At 41.6% G+C, this 21190-nt stretch overlaps 1 protein-coding gene across 6 annotated transcripts in view; it reads right to left on the reverse strand.

The window, feature by feature from the left end:
- Positions 1-1967: 1967 nt before the first annotated feature.
- MAPK8IP3 (mitogen-activated protein kinase 8 interacting protein 3) overlaps positions 1968-21190 on the reverse strand; it is a 113717-nt gene continuing 94494 nt past the window's right edge. For all 6 annotated transcript variants that reach the window (XM_089682632.1, XM_089682608.1, XM_089682625.1 and 3 more), the window contains 5 exons: positions 18942-19055; positions 16609-16647; positions 11706-11888; positions 10120-10263; positions 1968-8224 (listed from right to left, as the gene is read on the reverse strand). In XM_089682632.1, the coding sequence (XP_089538758.1) occupies positions 8100-8224; positions 10120-10263; positions 11706-11888; positions 16609-16647; positions 18942-19055 (605 nt within the window). In that variant the 3' untranslated portion in view covers positions 1968-8099. The remainder of the gene's footprint in view (positions 8225-10119; positions 10264-11705; positions 11889-16608; positions 16648-18941; positions 19056-21190) is intronic.

A 21190-nucleotide genomic window follows, 5' to 3' on the forward strand; every position in this document is an offset into this window, starting at 1 on the left:
GTATCCCATGAAAGAGTATAACAATACATGTTATGACAAGAAAGGATTAAAAAAAGGCCATAGATTATTATTTTTTTTTTCCAATCAACCCTTGGGTTGAGTGAAAAAAAAAATGACTTGATTCCCCTATCCACACACTCAATGTGGATGGGGGAATCCTTACCGCTGAGATATTGTATTCTGACAGCGGGGAGACTTCCCTGCTGTCAGAATGCACTGATCAGCGCTGCTGGCTATAGCCTGTGTCGTTCATCAAGCACAGAAAATACAACAGGCTGGTTGTACAGAAGTTAATTGAATTCTGTACAGCCAGCCTGCCCATACGTGGATCAAAATTCATACAGTTCCTGCTGAATTGTTTGACTTTAGATCCATGTATGGCCGGCTTAAAGCAATCTAAAAGCCCTCCAACCGAATCAGTGCATAGCACAGTAAAGACTTCTTAGCCCTTTAACTGCCACCACCATATGTCACAACAGGGGTTTTACATACACTGTGTACACTCCATAAGTCTGCCTTTCACACAGGAACCCTTAAAATACCTTTCTGGTCCCAGGTAACCCCTGCTAAAAATGATTCTATTTACCACTCCTAAAATATTAGTATGATGGTCAGTGGGAAGAATGCTCCTTACACTTGTGGTCATTGGGAAGAATTACCCCCTTACAGATAGCTAGAAAGATCAGTGGTGTCATTGGGAGCTTATCCAAGAGGCATAACTTGCTCAAGTAACCTCTGGAGGAACCCTAGTTGAGAAACCGTGCCATAAGTTGACTGTCAGCTTTCTGATGGAAGTGAAACAGCGTCTGTACAGCAAAATTGTGAGCTGCCTCCAAGTAGGCGCACACGGAACATAAACACCTAAAAGGGGCACCTATGTACAAAAACACTGCTTGCACTACTTGTGTTACATATGGCTACAAGCACCAAAGTGACTAATAATTCTAGAGCCCATATTGATAGTTAACTCTAAAGTGAGGCCTTTTAGGGGCTTTAAAAGCATCACCTATGGAAAATCTAGGGTGTTGAAGTTTGTCACAGTCTGGTGGCCATGCACAATCTGACATGTTTGGAAGCTATATACGCAGTAGCTTCATCTTTTTTTATTTTACCCAAAAAAAGGTAATATTTTGTATTTGTGTGCCCGTAAATTACCTTTAGTGTATTTTCTACTGAAAGTTTGAGTAACATAACGTGACAAAAAAAAAATTGGAACTGCCACCATTTTATTCTTCAGGGTGTCTGCTTTCAGAAAATGTTTGGGGGTTTTAACTAATCTCCGGGCCTTAACCTCTTCATGCCGGCCAAACGCAATTGTGCAGCCTCCCGGCATCTGGGCCTAGACGCCGAGCGGCCGCACATTTGCGTTCTATTAAAAAAAAAGACATATGTGCTGAGAGTGCGCGCTCCCAGCACACATGTCCGGTACTCACGGAAAGGTCCCAATCTCCTCTTTCAATCGGGACCTTTCCCAATCATGTGACCGCCGTCATGGCGGTCACATGACCCTAAACCCCGCCCCGCCTCCCAGCTTCTGAAACCCTTAAAGGGCCGGGAGGCGCCCGCGCTAAGGGGTTCAAGTTGTTTTTTAAAACGCGTGAAAAAAAAAAACCCCTGCAAAAATGGCTCTGGCAGCAAAAGGGTTAAAACGGTATTCACATGTCTCATTCCATCACATATCCCGAATACAGAAGGATTATTCCTCATTTCAGGACACTGGGCAGAGCTGTGCAAATCATTGCTTTACACTCCATCTGCTAGATGCAAATCTAGAACTGGAGGAGTATAGCGCAAATATAGCCTAATATTATAGAGCCATTTATTCCAAACTGCATAGAGCTGTTTCAGGTTATTTGTCCATCATCAGTGTGTCAGGGCCCAAAGAGACAAGACAACCATTCCTGGGTCCCTAAACAGTAGCAACACAAGGGAGAGAGATGGAGCACACATGGGTTCAGCCTATGATGTCATTTTGTAATACATTTATTACATACATAACAATTACATGGTGTTCATGTCACAAGGGGGAGAGCGAGAAAGCAGAGAGCATTATTGATACAGCTGTCTTTACATAATGCCACCAATAAAACCAGAGGACAGACAACACACACTGCGGAGTTTACAAGCCTTATTGAAGAGACACGTCGGAGCGCCCCCTTGTGACACTCTCTTTACATACATCACCGCTGTAGGTAGAATGAGCCGTTAGAGCCAAGCTTGGAATACTTTTGCTGGCTGGTCAGAATGTGCTTCTTTTTTTTTTTTTTCGGTTTCAACCCCCCTGCAGGCCTGCAGCATCTGGTACTGAAAGCAGTCTGGCAGTGCGGGAGTTTTAGGATCACATGCAGGGAAGCCATTTTGGAAAATAGCACTTGTAGATTAAATTTCTTCTGTCCCAGCACTGCCCTTAGCCAGAGGAGTATTACTATGAGGCATGAATGAGACTTTTCAGGCTCTTCTACGGCTCTGATTCCAGTAAATCAAACTAAAGTGTGTCTGGTCAAAAAGATTTAAAATATCAGCCACTTCTGCAGTATTCCCCATCATTGTCTCTTTAAAACTGCAGCAAGCACAGAAAATTACTGTTTGATCTGGCCAGAAATCCAGTGGGCTCCCAAATTCCTATTACAAGCTGACAACACTGCCCCTGTGGCACAGAAACCCAAAGCAGTGTTGAGCTTTGTACTACAGCAAGACACATGGAAATGTGCATATCCTGCAGAGATGATTATGTTTTGTTTAATTTTGGCCAGACATGCACCTTGAGGGAAACCAAATAAAAAAATATATAATATCACAAGGAAAGCTGAACACCTATGCCTTGCTGTCTTTGTGTATGAATGTACTTTTGTTGACCAAAATAAAAAATGAATGATATTTTTGTGGGTTCCAGCATAGTCATTATACCCAATGCAATTCCATCCTGCAATAAACTGTTTTCAATAATCATAAAGAAAAGACTTGTGATTTGTAATAGTTTGAAGGGACTGCTGCTGCCCCCAATTCATTAATCAAAACCACTCATAATGCAAATGTATTGCTATTTTTTTTTAATCCTGAATGGAGTTGTTCTATAATTAAAGAAACCTGTACTTAGAGGAATATTTGGATGGCCATTGCTGAGTTCCCTCTGAAAATAATGGTTGCTTTGCTGCCTCTGGTGTCCGTGTTTTCTAAATTGGTCGTAAACCCTGAGAAGTACCCAGTGAAGTGACTGGCCTCAGTTGATACACACAGATGAATCAAAATCTCCTACTTAAGTTGCACCTATCTGCAGTTATTCAAAGTGCAACATTTATACAGCTTGTCTGAGCTTTCAGAAAGCCGGGGGTTGGGAGATGCAGTTATACACTTGAGAGCTCAGTGAGGAGAGCTGATTGGAGGGAAGGGACACATCCCCCTTCACACAACTCTCAAGAACAGAGCTGAGGTTGTCAACACAGGCTGTGTGCTGGAGGTCCCTTCCCTGTCACCTTTTTTCTCTTGGTGTCAGGAAGACTTGTCAGAAGTGACTCATGCAGATAGCAGATGAATGAGGCAGCAGACAAATATGACACTTAGTGCTCTGGATTGAGACCATTACACACTATAGAGGAACATGCTTTGATCATATTTCATATAAATCCTGTATTATAATAATAATGCCTGAGGTTTACAACCACTTTAATGACCAGAATGAGAATGCAATCAACATCTGATTAGCAAACTTGCTCCTGAGTCAGGAGTATTGAAACTATAGGCTAGACTTGACAGCCAGGCAACCAGGCAAGTTTGGCAACGCAGCGTGCATGATACTCCTTTCAGCGCATATGCTTGTAGTCATTGACAGTTTACAAACACAGATTTTTTTGAGGAATAAATAGATTTTAGCCATTGGCAAGTACATTTGGAGGGTTGTTTTTCAGTTAATAGTCACTCATATATTGGATTGAGCCATTATGTGATCAGGATCATTAATCCTTGAATGAACTTGTGCATTTTTGGTTCAGATTAATGATGTCTGGAAATGGCAAAAACAAGAACAGTCCCATTGACAATAATGGTACGAGTCTCATTTTGTTTGCCAACTTGCATATCTCTTACTGTACCAATATGCACATGTGCAAATGGGACCTTAGGGTTGGATCACATGGGAAATGTAAATGGCTGTGATTTTTTTTTTTTTTTACTGAAATCCTCAATGATTGCTGCATCATCTCTGTGTAGTAGGTGGTGGGTATCCAATGGTAGTGTTTTTCAGAGTAGGACATCTCTCTGGGAGCCTCAAAGCATTTTTAAAGATAAGTGCATCTCTATAACATGCCAGGCCCCCTCCCCTCATACCTGGTTGAGTTAATGCCAGTTACGATATGATGATTCTTTGTGTACAGTGCATGGCTTTAATACAGTGTGCGAAAGCATGTGTAGATCATGGGGCTGAGGTCATGTCATCTGAGGAGGTCCTGAGACGTCTTTAATAGCATTCTCTGTAAAATTTGCCCAGCTCAAAAAAATATGTGCTGGTCCCTGGTTCTGGTCACAGATGCCTGCATATACCTGCATGCTGAGTTGACACCAATGTACATATGCACTGATCATTTGGAAGACTCAAAGGTGATACAAGAGTAGAGAACTATTAGTGTTAAGAACCTATCTCCATTCTTTTAAGGAACACCTGCCTGGTTTGCAGTGTGAAAAAGCCCTTAGCTGTAGGCAGGCAAGTACACCCTAAAGCAGAACACCAGACAGATATAAAAGTTAATGCAGCTGTGTATTCATTAATACATTTTTAAATGTAATATTTTTATTGAATGCGGTACAGGGACCTGAATTTGACTTAATATCAGGCTCTTGCATTCCCCTGGACAGCAGTGTGGAGTTTGCATGTTCTTCCTGTGTTTACTTGGGTTCCCTCTCACACTCAAAGACATGCTGGTAGGTTAATTGGCTCCTGTTTAAACTGGCCCTAGCATGTGTGTACATACATATACATACATATACACCATTTGTGTTATCAAATCCTGCAAGCCAGTTCCAAGCAACATAATTTGGGAGGGTCAAGGAAAGTCCTGGCAACCTACTTCCTGAAATAAAGACCCAGAAAAATCTATGGAAAAAAGCTTTCCAGTTTATCAAAGATGGTGCAAAGGAGGAGAGGGCAGATTGACAGACAGATGAGCTCATCTGGTTGCAGCTTCTCTTTTCACTGTCCAGTCACAGCCTGGTAGGTAGAAACAAGACCTGTAAGTGTTATTTAACTACAGGAAAAAAGAAAATTAGGTCTCCACCCCTGCCAGAAAGGACTGTTCTGTGTAACAGAGCTGTAGACAGGTTGCTACTGTAGTTATCTAGTTAAGGCTGCCCCAGACAGAGTGGAAGGGGTTAATGGCTTTGCCACCCTCCACGGGCGAAGCTCATGGGCTTTTCTGGGTCCTACCCACTGGTCCCATGTAATTATAAAAGGAAGGAGGGGTTCAGATCCCGTGAGTCAAGCCTTGGGGAAAGTCTGGAAGGGGATCCGCACACTACCATTTAGAGGGATTTCTGGAGCATGCAGTCAGCTCTGAAGACACCGACTCTTCAGGACACCATCAGCATAGACTACCACCATCCTGGACTTTACATTTATGGACTCATCCTGTGCAGATATGCTGGGGCAGCCACAACCATATTTAGGATTAGATAGGGAATGACTTACTGTATTCTGTTTGAACTGTTATGCTGGAGTTTCACAGTAAAGCCTTTGAAACATTGTCCTGCCTGGTCTGAAGTTACTCTAAAGAGGTGTATGAAAGTAACGGGCACACTTTACATAGACATCTGAAATTCGGGTCAGTTAAAGCACATTGGGTATGAAGTCTACCTCTGCAAGAGTTAACATGGTGCAGGGTAGCAGCAAGTGCAGAGTAGCAGCAAGTGGTTGCCAAGAGAAACAAGAGACTACTATCCAGCACAAGCGGCCTGTCATGAAGCGTGGTATCTGTACTAGGTGAGGTGTCCTCCAGTAGCTAGGGGGTTGTCTCTGGGGCTCCCTCCCTAGCAATCCATCTCTCATTACAGTGGGATTAGATCAGTGTCATGGAGGCCCTCGGCCTAGCCGCCAAGTATAGGAGAGAGTAAGAAGACAAAGTGCACACATGAGGTCCTTGCTATGTGCATGGCGGGACCCCATTCTGTCAATGGTGATAGAGATACGCTGGATAGGTGGAATGGGCATAGGCTCAGCATGTCCCTCCTAAATGCAACAGTTACAGCCAAGGTGTGCATTGACAAGGGACCAAAAAGTTACTTGAAGTTCAGTTTGTTCACTCAGTGTACATGGTGTATGGCTATCTCTATGTTGGAGGACCACCTTAAGGTTGAAGTTCCCTGACAGTAGTCCCTGCCTTGTCCCGGGGCATTAATGAGCACATCACAGTAAAGGTACCCCATGTGCAGGACAAGTGACTCCATTCACAGTACCTAGCATAGCCAGGAAAACCCACCTCCTGGGTAGGCCTCTCATGTCATTGTACATCTTGGCGATCAAGGAGGGAACATGGAGGAAGGCCCACCTTCCCTACCCCACCCCATAAGAGGTAGGCCTCTTATATCACCCTACATCTTGGCGATCAACAAGGGAACATGGAGGAAGGCCCACCTTCCCTACCCCGCACCACACAGAGCTCTGTAAATTTAAGGATAGATGGACATACAAATCTATTCGCACATAAATAGCTCACATATGTGTATTTCTATTTAAGGTGCTGGATTTTCACTACACACAGTGCATAGACAGGCACACAAATGAAGCCTAGGATTTTTTTATCCCACTGTAGTGCAAGCCTGTACAGACTACATGAGAGCAGCAACTGTAGTCTGAATTCAGGAACAGTGCAGCATTGTTGCCACACTATCTCAGGAAGCTGAGTTAGGTTGATTTCAGTAGCAGGACTAACAGAAATTTGTGGCAGTTTGCCTTAGTGTTACTATGAGAAAACTGTAAGTGCAGATGGCCTTATAATTAAAGTGGTTGTAAAGGCTCAAGGTTTTTTACCTTCATGCATTCTATGCATGAAGGTAAAAAAACCTTCTGTGTTCAGCAATGCCCCCAGCACCCTCAATACTTTCCTGAGCCTCATCGCTATCCAGCGATGTGAACAACAACCTCAACTGTCCCGGGTCTCTGCCTCTTCAATGGCTGAGACAGTAAGTGGGAGCCATTGGCTCCCACTGCTGTCAATCACAGTCAGTCAGCCAATGAGGAGAGAGAGGGGGCCGGGCCAAGCCACAGCTCCATGTGTGAATGGACACACAGAGCAGCGGGTGCCCCTATAGCAAGCTGCTTGCTTCTCGGGACACCCAACAGGAGGGAGGGGCCAGGAAAACTTGCGGGAGACCAGAGAAGAGGAGGATTCAGGCTGCTCTGTGCAAAACCACTGCGCACAGCAGGTAAGATATGTTTGTTATTTTCCACAAAAAAAGAACCTTTACATTGCTTTAAGCTCTGCAGCACATTTTTTTTTATATTTTCAAAGGGGGAAAAATTAACTTGAAAAAAAAAATAGTGGCCAAATATACAGTGTGTATATATATGTAAACTATGTATTGCTGTCCCTTATAAACAGACCTCCTAATGTTTTACAGTGTATGTTTGGAAAAAGGCGAGCCTCGTTTGTTAATTTGTATCTAGTGAATTAGATTGGGATGAATATCAATAAAATACAGTATGGGAAAATTATCTGGCATCAAAGCAGAGAGTCTCAAGCAATTTAGAAGTCCATCCCACACCAGTGACCATCTTCAATGTAATGCCACAAAAGTCACCCAGGAGGGCAGGGAGGACAATGGCCAGCCAGTTCAGGCCAGAGGATATTGTTTGTATCATATCTGTCACTGAGTAAACCATCTCCTGACAGGATCCAATCAGAAGGAAGCAGAAATAGATTGAATTTCCAGCACTTGGTGGTGGCTTCAATAGGCTCTGGAATGGAGGGAGGTGCTGGGAGCATGAGATAGGATGTAAGAGTAGGAGATCCAGGAGTTTACAGCAGTGCTGGGTCTAAGTCTCAGTTTTTTGCCAGCGGGTGCAGAGAAGTAGGAGGCGTCTTGGCATTCTGGGAAAAAGGCGAAGGGTGTGTTTATTCCGGGACATACGACACCTGCCACACAATGATGTGGCTTCTCTCTGCCTTAGAAAGCACAGGTTTGCTCTGGTTGCCACCATCTCCCGAGTGGTCTTCTGTCTCATCGTCTTCCCCGTCCCCTTAAAAAAAAAAATAAAATAAACATTACCTCTTATTTCCTCATTCCAACCTCTGTAATAATAACAAGTAATTATTTGTAACAAAATGTAGCTTTTTTTTTTGTTTTGGTAAAAATGCATACTTACACCCAACTGGACAGGAGCAGCTTGTAACAATTTTCTACCAAATTTTGGCCAAAATGACTCTTGTCTGTGTAGTCAATCCCCATAAACCTCTATGGAGACATCTCCCAAACTTCTCTTATTTCCATAGGGATTGACTACATAGGCATGGCCAGACTAAAGACATTTTATATTTCTCTAGGATCTAAAGATGGCAGCAAGCTGCAACTGGCCAATTCAGGTAAGTGTGGACCCTTTCCTGGGCCCTTTAAAGTTGTATTAAACCCTCAGTGTTTTTTAGCTTATTTTTATCCCAGTTCTGTTAACTTGTAGAAGAGAGGAAGGGGAGGAGGGAGGAACAGAGAAGTGCCTTGCCACCCTAGCTTATTGGGCTGTATGTTTCTATTGATTCACACAGTGTAGGGAAGGGAGACAAAACTATAGCCTCTAGCCATGCAAGAGTGGCTCCATAGGATGCTGCAAGAAAAAGAAGCCACCCTGAATCAGGAAACCTGGGGCAGTGGTCATGGCACCAGCTTAAACTGGAACATAGGCAAGGATTAAAAGATAATGAAGCTGCATACTCAATAAGTGATTAAATCAGCTGCTGAAAGTGCTTACAAAAACTGAAAGTTTACTATCACTTTAATGAAGCGGATAGACCAAAAGATAACTACTGAAAAATAAGTATAGATTCATTCTGCAAAAAATCAAATAACCTGTGAAATTATGCCTTGATGGAAGTTGCCATTCCCGGAATCTATTCAACTTCACTGAAATATCACTACCCCAAAACTAGAAAGCAGTCCAGGAGATGGAGAACAGTAGCTTCCATCTGAGGCTTCTCCGCTATAAGGCTTCCTGACAGATACCCATAAGCTGTAAAATGTTTAGAATCCAGGACAGGATTGGGGCTCATGGTAATAGACTGATGTCATTTAGAAACTTAAAGAGGCATTAAATCAAAACCAAAAATGTAATATATTGCAGCTTACCAATCATTAGATGTGATGGCGACATTAGATTTCTGTTTTAGACTTACTTCCCTTGTTCTCACCTGCTGATGTAGCCAGTAACACACCTCCTGTATCAGAGTGCCCCCACTCTGGGTGAAGGAGCACAGGGGGCATCTTTTGACAGAAGCATTGCCAATCCGGGGGAAAGGGAGTGTTAGCAGTGCCGGGACAAGGTCATCCAGTGCCAAGGGGCAAAGATGCCAAACTGCGCCCCCCCTTCATTATGAGCAAGCCTACACCCAGCAGTCACTCAATTGTCAAAATAACTGCCGCTGTCACCACTACTGTCAGCCTTGTAACAGAAGGAAGGCGCCCCCATCCCTACAGTAATCCATTGCGCCCACAGCTGCCCCTGCTCCCCCCACCCCTTGCCCCGGCCCTGAGTGTTAGATGTACTAGCAGATTTAGATACACTAACAAATTAAAGCTGAACTCCAGCTAATATATTATCTAATCAGTTACAGCAACAGTTTTTTTTTCCTTTTGGGATAGAGGTTTTACACAAATAAAGCTGATCTTTTTAAGCACCCCTTTCAGCGTTAAATGGTTTGCCTCACCCCTGTAACTGCAAGAGAGCTTTTCTGTTGAAAAACAACAGACTTACTGACTGGATCACCAAAAGAAAATAGAAGAAAGGAAAGGAAACAAATACAGTCATCATATCTGGGAATTGGTAAGCTGCAATTTAATAAATGTTTGCTTTGGGGTTTAGTTCTGCTTTAAAAACCTTCAGCACAAGAAAAACTGTTTCCTTCAAACTCATTACTTTGGACTCACCAATACGGAAGTCAATGTATCCCTCTCCTCCGCTTAGTACCAGCACATTCTTTAGTTTTTGCTCCTCAGTTTCTGCAGATGGAGTGCCTGGGTTTTCAGATGGACTATCCAGGATGCTGCCGTTCAGTGTGGCCAGAACATTACCTATGAAGCACACAGAAGAAGCTTTAGTATTTTCTTAGTGTAAGTTTGTACATTTCATTATTCTGTTCTGAAGTAGGATCTGAAGTCGGCCCAGCAGGAAGAAGCACCATCAGTCAATACTTTTTCATGTTGAGGCTGCGACACTGTAATAAATGGTGTGGGGGAAATGTAAGGAAGCAGGGCTTTGTAACACCATGATTCCTGAAATTTCTGAATGTTGCGCAGCACTTTAAATGTGTCATTGTGGATAGTTTCCCTACAACAACACTTGGCTGACAGTGGTGCATTGCAGGGACAATGACTTAAAGGGGACAAGCTTTTTATTTACCAGCTGGTTGACCTAGCCAGACTTGTGTCTGCAAGCTAAATGCACTGAAAAGCATCTTACTTGGTGTATATATCAACAATTACGTCACAATGCATATATTTCCTCTTTACTTTTTGTACCTTTAAAATACATTCTGGACAGTTCAGGATATAGCCTTTGTGGATTCACATTTAGATAACATATCACCAACTGAAAGTTAGGGTGTCAGCTGCTAGACTGGAACACATTGTTCCACAGGAATGAGGGGAAGTGAGCTGATGACCTGGTTCTGCAAACAGATGCTTTTAGAAATGTTAACGCTTAAAGGGGAGCTTTGCAATATTTGGGTGCTGCCACAGCAATATGTAGCAAAATAAAGTTTGCAAAAAAGCTGTCCCTTTTATCAATAAACATGAGTTCTTTAGTTTCTGACTTTTTCTAGGTTTTGATAATGTAATTGGTCTGCTGCAGGCGGGATTAGAATTTTCTTCAATCTCCTCTCCACCACTGATCAGACTGTAATATTGTGACTTTGTAGCAAGTCACAAAGGTGAGAGGCTCCATCAGGGGCTCATTTGTGTTAGACATTTGTGAACATAAAGAAGAAATGACCGGGCACCAGGGTTAATATAATTGTGTCATCTTGGAGCAAGCATCTCACTCTAGGAAGTACGTACTCTAAAACTTGACACAATCACCACAATCTATTATCTGTCAAGCAGTGACTGGATCTGGAACAAGGCTGCTTTATACATGCTAAAGAGAGTCCCCAGAATGATTTTTTGGGTAGTTACTTGGTTAGAGGTCACAGAGCTGCAGCAAATTTGAGAATCCCAGAGTAATATTGCAGTGATACTTGGGACCTGTGTTTTAAAACCAAAAGGAGTGAGGCCACCAGAGTAGAAGAGAGCATGGATAGAAGGCAGCAGAATGTTTACTCAGAGCTTAATCTGAGGACACTTATCTGCACCATATGGAGCTCAATATTCTATTTAAGATATTCCAGTCACATCCATTGCAGCCCAAAGGGATGATGATTGATGGCAAAAAAAATCATTACATTATGTATACTGTATATCCAAATAATGATGGATTATTTTAGCAAGACCTGAATAGATTATTATTATGGACTCACCTGGTACTGATACAAAGAACTTGACAGCATCACGGTGGCCATGGAAGCAGAGCTGTGCCTGGGCCATGGAGCAGTATGGGATGAAGCTCCCCGCAGTCTTGTCACTGTTTTCATCACTGTACACATGAATTACTCCGCCAGGCCGTGCTCCCTCTCCAGAAGACGTGGGAGATGTCTTGTTGGCTAAGGATACAGATTAGTCATTAGTTTCTCTGAAAATGGTCCTCTCAGTACTAGGAACGGCTGACAAGACTGATTGTGCTATTGTAGGAAAATTCTATTTGTGGAGAACTACCATAGAATAATTACTGCAAGTTATTGTTGAAGTATCAGGCCACCCAAAATAGTATTCCCAAGACACCCTGCAAAGTGTCAAACATCCAAAATGGGGTTCTCAGAACAGCCTGGAAGGTGTAAGGCCACTCAAAATGGTCTTTCTTGCAAACCTTGCAAAGTATCAGGCCACCCAAAATGATGTTCCCAGGACACCCTGGAAAGCGTCAGGCCACCAAAAATGGTGTTCCTAGGATGTCCTGGAAAGTGTCAGACCACCTCTTCGGAGCATGCAAAAAGTCAGGGTGAATTAAAACAAACCCATTAACTATGGCAGGGATATTTTGCTGTTGGAGTTCCTCAGTGATATATGAAGACAACTGGTACACTAAAGTCCATGTTTAAAGAGGATCTGTCTAGAAAAAAAACAAACTGCTGGTATAAAATGCAGGCACCTTTTTCTTGACAGTGTGCATAAGATTTTATGGTAGACTAATCCTTTCAGGGGCTTTTTTTATATGCAAGCCACTAAGGCAGCTCTAAAAGGTTGGGTGTAGAAAAGGTAAGCATGTAAGCTTCTTTACTAAAAACTTATCTAGCACAGCAATGGTTATGCTTTCCAAAAAATAGCAGTTTATTCAAAGCTGCTGTTCCGACAGGAGGTGGTTTGACACAGAAACATCACAGAAACATCGGAAAAGCTAAATTTGGTCCATTGGTAGTAATTTGGTCCATTAGAAAATACTCCAGCATGTTTGTCTCCACACAACAGCACTTCCAAAACACTGGAAACAAAAAGGGCATTGTCTTCGTAGATTCTTTTTCTAACATAAAAGGTTTGTATTGCCCTAAGATTTTCGTGTGCTAACCCTAACTCAGTGCTACTCCACATATAATTACCTGAGCTGCTAGACAAACCTACTGAGAAATAGATTGAATCACATATACGAGGTGTGTCCAGAATATAATGAGAATGAAGTTCCTACGCTTGAGAAGGGCTCTATAAAGGGAGAAGCTGGCCAAGGTCACTTAGGGTAGGGTGCCAGGTATATGTTAGAACACTGCATTCCAACCCTGTCAGAGTTGAAGCATTCTTTTTTGTGACACCCTGTTCAAATGCCTTGTATTAAGAAAATGCAAGCAAGTTTGGAACATTAATATGCAATAAATGTTGAGGAAAGCTTATGGAAAAGTTGGCGAACAATGATCAGGATGCCACTCTTTGTCAAAAACAGAACAAATTGTGGACACAATGAGGTCTGTTCTCAACCATGACTGACAGCTTACTATCAGAATGATTGCAGAGGAAACGGGAATTACCAAGTCGATTGTTCATGAAATTGTGACTGAGGATTTGAACATGAGAAAGTGTGTGCAATACTTCTTTCAAAGAACTTGATCAGAAGGAATACTGTAAACTAATTTGCCAAGACCAGTTGGCCCATTTGGAAAGAGAGCCTGATTTTTTAGTCGAGTGAGCACGGAAGATGAATCCTGGGTGTTCAAGTACGATCCCGAGATGAAGAAACAAAGTTCAGAATGGAACACACCCACGTCTCCTCACTTTAAGAAAGCTCAAATGAGCAAATCAAAAGTCAAATCAATGGTCATTATTTTTTTGATTCACGTGTAACTGACTATATAGAATTTGTACCTAATGGTCAAACTGATAATCAAAGATATTACCTGGAAGTTCTTGGCTCTTGAGACAGAGAGAGTGTGTGTCCTAAGATCGGATCAACTTGGATCCTTCACCATGACAATGCACCAAGTCACAGTGCTTTGGCTGTCAGAGGGTTTTGGGCTGAAAAACAGATCACGGTGCTTCACCATCCATCCTACAGCCCCAACTTGGCTCCTTTTTCATGTTCCCAAAGATAAAGAAAGGTTTGAAAAGACACCATTTTGGTAGTGTGGATATTGTGCAAAAAGCTCTGAACACCATCCCACTTGAAGACTTCCAGGGAGGCTATGGAGAAAGGGGAACTGGAAGCATTGTGTACACTCACAAGGTGCATACCTTGAGGGAGACAAGGTTCAGTTAACATTTTTCAATAAAAGAATTTTTAAAATATCATTCTCATGACTTTCTGGACATACCTCGTATTTCTCGTACATAGCAAGTTTAATTTTTACACCAGAGCAAAGTCTTTCATAATAATATGTAACAATAAAAAGATTCAAATTTACTCAAACAACAAAAAATACAAAACGTTTCTGAGGCTGTGTGTGTATGTTGCTGCTGTGGGGGAGGGTATCTACTAATTTATGGGCAAACATTTTTTTATGTTTAATAACTGATATGTTATTATTTGTATTAAAATAAATATTTGTTTTGCACATAAATACTTAACAGTACTTTTATGCTTTTTAGATCATGCTGGATTTTCCAATAAGAAAGCCAAGCACTAGCTTCATATTGGCTGCCTGCTCCTGCAGACTGGACATCTCCCTTCACTGCCAGGAGGCAAAATGATGATTTCTAAACTGTACACCTTACACTCCAGAAATAGACTACATATTGTTTGAAGTAGGAAGCCACTGTATAAGCTTAGGTAAGCCCTCCCTGTCCTTTATGATTCCAAATACTTAACTACATAAAGCAAAATGCAATCTAGCAGGATCCCTGCTGCCTTTCTTCTTCGTATTCTTGGTCTGCAGACATGTCTCATTAAACAGTACAGTGCAGACACAGACAGACTGAATAAAAAAAAAAAATTATCTACAGGGGCATAGCCTATGGTGACACCTCTCAAAGAGCAGGTTGTTCCAAGCTAACAAAGCTAACTTGTATAAGAATGGTTATTTATTAGGTTCTCATTACAGCACAATTTACTACTGAATGATGAGAAAAAAACATTTAAACATACTGAGACATCCCTGACAAATGAATGGGAAGAATAAAAATTAAATAAAAAATAAAAAAAATGTTAATACAAATAAGGAAACTGAAAAAAAATTAAAAGAAAATAGTAACCGTGCAACAGATATTGGAAGATACAGCAGCAACTGCAACCTACCTTTCTCCTTCACATTATTATGTTTATTACAAAATGACAGGTGCACTTTTCCTTTACCCATCAGTTACACACAGTTGTAACAGTTACAACCTTGATGTATTGTGCTTCTATGTTGTCACAATTTTATTTTGATTACAATAATGTGGTCAAGTCAAAAGCACAAAATGGCTGCCGGTTGTGTGTGACAGGTACACTTTAAAGTAAACCTACCTTTTCAAAAAGTAACAGGGGCATACAAGCACGTGTCATCTGTCTTTCAAACTGAACCTCAAAAGTGCTCAATAGTTTACCAAATCTCCTAGGCAAGGTATCAATGTCCTCAAATTTGGTTCAGAGGCATGATCCCACCCCGCATTCCCACATAAGCCTGATGTCTACCAATCTATTGTGAGAAACAGACATTGCAACATGGGATGCATGGGAGCAAGTGTGCCTATGTCCCAACTTAGTTGGCAGTTGCAAAGGAAGCCTAATAATCAATATTTATGCCTGAGACTGCATTCATCGCTTATAGCTTCATCCATTATATATTGACATATACTAAGGAAAGCTACCATGGAACTTTTTGGGTACCAATGCAAATACTGAAAACATATCATATATCCATATATTTATTTATTAATACTTTGTTAAAAATTCATAATAAAATATAAGACTGGCACATGTATCCACATCACATTGCTACAGCATCCATTTTAACACCCCATCATTTAATGCATGAGTCCCTTTTCTTTCATGCTGTATAAATAGGAGGTCAGAGGGATGTCTTGACGCGTTTCATGGTCATAAACCACATGAGGAGACCTAGAGGATAAGAATCTAGACATTATTTGGACACATGGTCACAATCATGTTCATCGCATATGCATTATAATCACCAAATTATCCAGGAAACACATTGCACTTGGATTTCATTAGATTTATAGATAATTTTCTAGTTTCCTGAAGAAGTAGCTTCATATGTCCACTGGACGCATTGAGGAGTTACTCTGACACCATCATTAAGCAACGGGTACTAAACCGGACTCATATGAATTAAATTTTATTGCTATTTGAATGAATGATGGGGCTTTGTGGGGATGCTGTAGCAAAGTGATGCAGATATAATTTATTATGAATTTTTAATAAAGTATTAATAAATATATAGATTTTATGATATATTTTCAGCAATTGTGCCAGCCTTATATTTTATTATATCAATATTATGAATTTTTAGTAAAGTATTAAATATATCGATTTTCTGATAAAATTTAAGCAGTTGTGTTGGTACCCACAAAGTCCCAAGGTAGCTTTTTTCTTTGGAAATTGTAAAAGAAGCTTGGAGGAAGCCCAGAACACTCCTGTGGTGCAGCCTGCAAAATGAAACACATGTGCTGCCATTTTGTGCTGAACATATATAAGCGGTGTAAGCAGCAATGTCAGTTGTTACTGTTGAAAAGCAAGTTGACTATGACAACAGGTAATGTGACACAATCGCTGTTAATGAATGACATCCCTCCACCAAAACCCACAGACATGAGCGGCCTATCGGCCTCGTGAACACCAACGATGAATAGATGAGGATGGAGAAAGATGGGATGAGCTGAGACAGAGACAGGTCCTGGACTTACCCCTCAGCCCCAGCAGCTGCCCCCGATGTAGGACTACCGCTAGTGGAGGTGGAAGGGTGGGGAGCAGATTCAAGGAAAAGGAGGTAGAAAGGGAAAGTTGGGGGAAGGAAAGGGATAAAGCATGAAGAACACAAAAAATAAGAAATTATTGGTAGGACTTTCAGGGTGTAAAAACTCAATTCGGGATTGAGATGCAACATTCCCAGGTATCTATTACTAGACAGTGATACTTTATCAGGAATACAACATACAGCAAGATACAGTTTGTTTTCTGAAAAATAAATGCCCATATGACTAACCACAATAGATAAACAGTGTACCACCACCATCATTGTGTTTCAAGCTTGTTAAAAAGGAACCTGTCAGAATGAGAGGAGTAAAAAGGCTGTCGGTGAACCGCATGGCAGAGGTGGCCAGTATGGTTTGCCTAAGGATGGGTTGGAGTCATCAATTTTTACAAATATAGTTTTATTTCAAAAGGTGCATTTCATGGCTATAGCTCTCCACTTCCTCAGTTTACAGTGATACACAAATGTTTGACATTTCTTGGTTTACTGTTCCACACGAGTGTGTCCATGGAAGATTAAACTGAGAAATGTCAAACATTGGTAAATTACCGTAAACTGAGGAAGTGGAGAGTTATAGCCATGAAATGCGACTTTTGGTGAAATAAAGATAAATGATGTTGATGACTCTGACCCATCTTTAGACACACCACACCGGTCACCTCTGCCATACAGTTCACCAATAGGCTTTTTACCTCCTCTCATCCTATCAGTACAATAGCCAACTGAGAACCCATAGAGGATCCAAGATTGGGACCCTGGTGGCATCAAGAGCAGGACCTTTTCTCCACATGTGTTCAAGAAAAGTTGAGTTGTTCTACCTGCCTGAGTTACCACAACCTCACCAGGTAATTTTTTAATTTCTTTTTTCATTTTTTCCCCCAAATCGTAAAAATTAATTGAGGAAATAACTAAATTTAGATACATACTACACTATAAGGGTTCTCTCCCTCTTCCCTCTTTTTCTGGTGGATACCTTGGGTCTTTTTTGCCCAGCTACATACTCCTAGCCAGCCAGCTAGAAAATATAATCTTGCCATAATTTTCTGGATCTACCCCACAATCACTTTCTTTCCTTGCTGAATGTGATTGTTAAAGGCTACATAAGCCACCCAAAGCTCAGGATTTAGCAAGGAGCTGCACTTCACGACTGCTATAGCCTCACCCACCTTACAGAGTAACTACAGCAATCCTGCACACAAAAAACGTATTTCCAACAATTGTTCTCTTATTTATAACCATAGGAGGGAATAGGGACAAAGGCTTGCATACACAAAAATAAACAGCAGCCAGTAAATAAGCCATAGTCACGATCACATATAGTCACATATAAGCTATATGTGGCTTTCAGCTAGTTGGGTGTTGCTGGTGTTCAACCAATTATCATTATCAAAATACAATGCCTCTTGCTTTAAAACTGAACTCCAGGCAAACAGCTAAATACGAAGATGAAATACTGTGCATACATGAGAGACGTTTTACGTGTCAAAGGATTTGCATTTATGTCCACCCAGTCTTGAGATTTACTCAGCTCTGCTCCACAGCACAGCCTTGTCTAGGGGAGGGGACCTGATCTTTCTCTGTTGCAGTTTCATTTTCACTTACAGTTCCCCACCCAACCCCCACCCTGTGAATGGACAGTACACAGCTCTGCCTCATAGTACAGTCCTGTCTGACAGGGCAGGAGACATGATTCTTCTCTGTTGTAGTTCAGTGAACACTTACAGATCATCTCCCTCCCTGGCCTGTGATTGGAGTGTGAAAAGAGAAGCAGCATGGTAATGAGCGTATTTCTCTCTGTCACTATCTTCTAATATTTTACTGCTAATTGCACTACAGTGCATCTGATTGGCTTTTTGTGCTGCTTCTCTCTCCCCCACGCTGAGCTCTGCTGTACAGACTTTGCAGTAAACTGATTATAAGCCAGATTTAGGTACTTACTCTGCTTGCTCAAAAAATAACATGACATTGATTATATAGCTGCATTAATTTGTACCATTTAAAGTATATAAGTCTGCAGTTCAGCTTTAAACTGGCATTATGGGGGTCAGAAGGTCGTAATACCCTCCCCAAAAAAATGACGTGTTTCGTGTCCACATACAGCAATTCTTATTATTTATTCCATGTGTGCCCACCCCAGGAATTTACATCCAGCCCTCTCTGGTCAGTGTCTGATGCCAGCTTTTCTTTGATCCTGTTATCTTTTTAAGTTAAACCATAAATAATTAGACTTTTGCCACTTAATAGGAAATAACCTTCACAACTTACTCTCTGTGAGGGGAATTGAGATGACCACTCCATTTCCTGTTCCCACCCAAAGACGATTGCCGGCAATAAGCAGAGCTGTGATTCGCACAAAGGAGAACCCTAATTTTCCAGTTCCTGGTAGTGAAAGAGAAAAGAATGACTTGGAGGATTTCAAACAGCAACAATGGATACAACTTTCTTTTTTTCTTGTATGTTATAATAATGTGTTACAGAGTTCCTCAATCTTTTTTCAGTCACAGCACCCTTTAAAAGTATTTTCAGTCTCCATGCACCCAGTCTAAAATAGCAGTTATAATCATACAAAGTGTAGGGGTCAAGATGAACCCTTTCGCTGCCAGAGCTTCAGAGCCTGAAGATTACACAAAACTTCCAAACATTATATATTTTCTGAAAGCAGACACCCTAGAGCAGTGTTTCTGAACCTCTTTTCAGTCAAGGCACCCTTTAAAATTATGGATAGTCCTAAAGCAGCCTTTAAAATTATGGACAGTCTTGAGGCACCCTTTAAAATTATGGACAGTCTTGAAGTACCCTTTAATATTATGAACAGTCCCAAAGCACCCTTTAAAATTATGGACAGTCTTGAGGCACCCTTTAAATTTATGAACAGTCCCAAAGCAACCTTTAAAATTATGGACAGTCTTGAGGCACCCTTTAAAATTATGGACAGTCTTGAGGCACCCTTTAAAATTATGGACAGTCCCGAGACACCCTTTAAAATTATGGACAGTCTTGAGGCACCCCATTCTAAAATGTGAAAAACTATTCTAATAGTTTTATAGAACGCAGCAACATCCACACATGTAGGACCCCCATCATTAGAGGTGATTTATTCTTCCAAAGCAAATACACTTTTGCACACTGGTACTGAGTAGTATTCCATTGTTTCTCCTCTCCCTCAATTTTTCTCCATCACTGAGCTAGTGTGACCCTTGCACTGACAGAGAGGGGCATGGGAGGGTCAAACTATGATGCTGTGCAGGCAGCTGACATCCTCCTTATCAACTGATGATGTCATTGGTAGTTAGGACACTGGTGGCCAGAAGGTCGTAATGGTGCACAATGAAAACCTATGGCTTTGTTGTAACTAAAAGGCAGGCTTGTTCCCCACACTGGTTTGTATACAATTTTAGGAAATTTTTTGACATTTTGCCAAAGCACCCCTGAAGAAACCTTAAGGCACCCCTGGGTGCCTGAGCACCCTGGTTGAGAAAGACTGCCCTAGAGAATAAAATAGTGGTAGCTCCAATTTTTTATGTCACACGATATTACAGCCAAGGTCGAGGAAACACAAAATGTCAGTAAAAAACACACTAATGTGAATTTTAGGGAAAGCATACACTATAAATTACCATTAAAACATAAAAGACAAGGTTTCACCGAGTAAATAGATACCCAGCATACCAAACCTTAAATTTGTGCGCCTATGACATAGCGACAAACTTCAGTACCCTATATTTTCTACAGGCAACACTTCAAAAGACTCAATAGGTCATGAGTTTAGCGTTACAGCGGAAGTCTTGTGCTAGTATTGCTCTTACTCCGGCATGCGTGGTGATATGTAACATGTGTATCGCAATCGACATTTTCACGCGTAGGTGCCCCATTGTGTGCGTTTACATTCGTGCATATATGTGGGGGTGGAGGGGCCTCAAAAATTTTTTTGGGGGGATGTTATGTGCAACTTAATTTTTTTGCAATAAAAATTTTTTACTTAATTTTTGTTTTCATCACATAGAGGACACAATTTTAGGTGACAGATTCTATTTATTGAAACATGCAGGGTCTAAGAGACCCCACATGTCTCCTCTGGGCTCCACTGGATGTATTGCATTGCAAATCACATTGCAATACATCTCTATCCCTGTTATTCTATCCAGGGAAAGTGACAGCCATGACACAGAAATGTCGTCATGCACATCACCTTCTGGGTCACAGAAAAAAGGGGAGAAGAACAGACATTCATCCATTCTCCTTTCTCCCCTCCACAAGTCGGCATTCGCCATGGCGCTCCCGGGCCTGTAGATGGGCAAACGGGGCCTGGATGCATGGCAGGAGTGGGGAGTACCGGTACTGGGGGCTGTGGAAGCAATCAGGCGTCAGTACAGCCACCCAACTGCTTCCACCTGACAGGTAGAAGTCTGCCTGTCAGTTTTACACACAATCTCAGTGGCTGCAGCCACTGGATTGTGTAAAAAAAACCCCTGCTGTCAGGTCCGTATGATGTACAGACCTGGCAGAGAAAAGGT

The sequence above is a fragment of the Staurois parvus genome, unplaced genomic scaffold, assembly GCF_062004578.1.
Source record: "Staurois parvus isolate SC_StPar_1 unplaced genomic scaffold, SC_StPar_1.0 ptg000018l, whole genome shotgun sequence".
In the NCBI taxonomy this organism is placed as follows: domain Eukaryota; kingdom Metazoa; phylum Chordata; class Amphibia; order Anura; family Ranidae; genus Staurois; species Staurois parvus.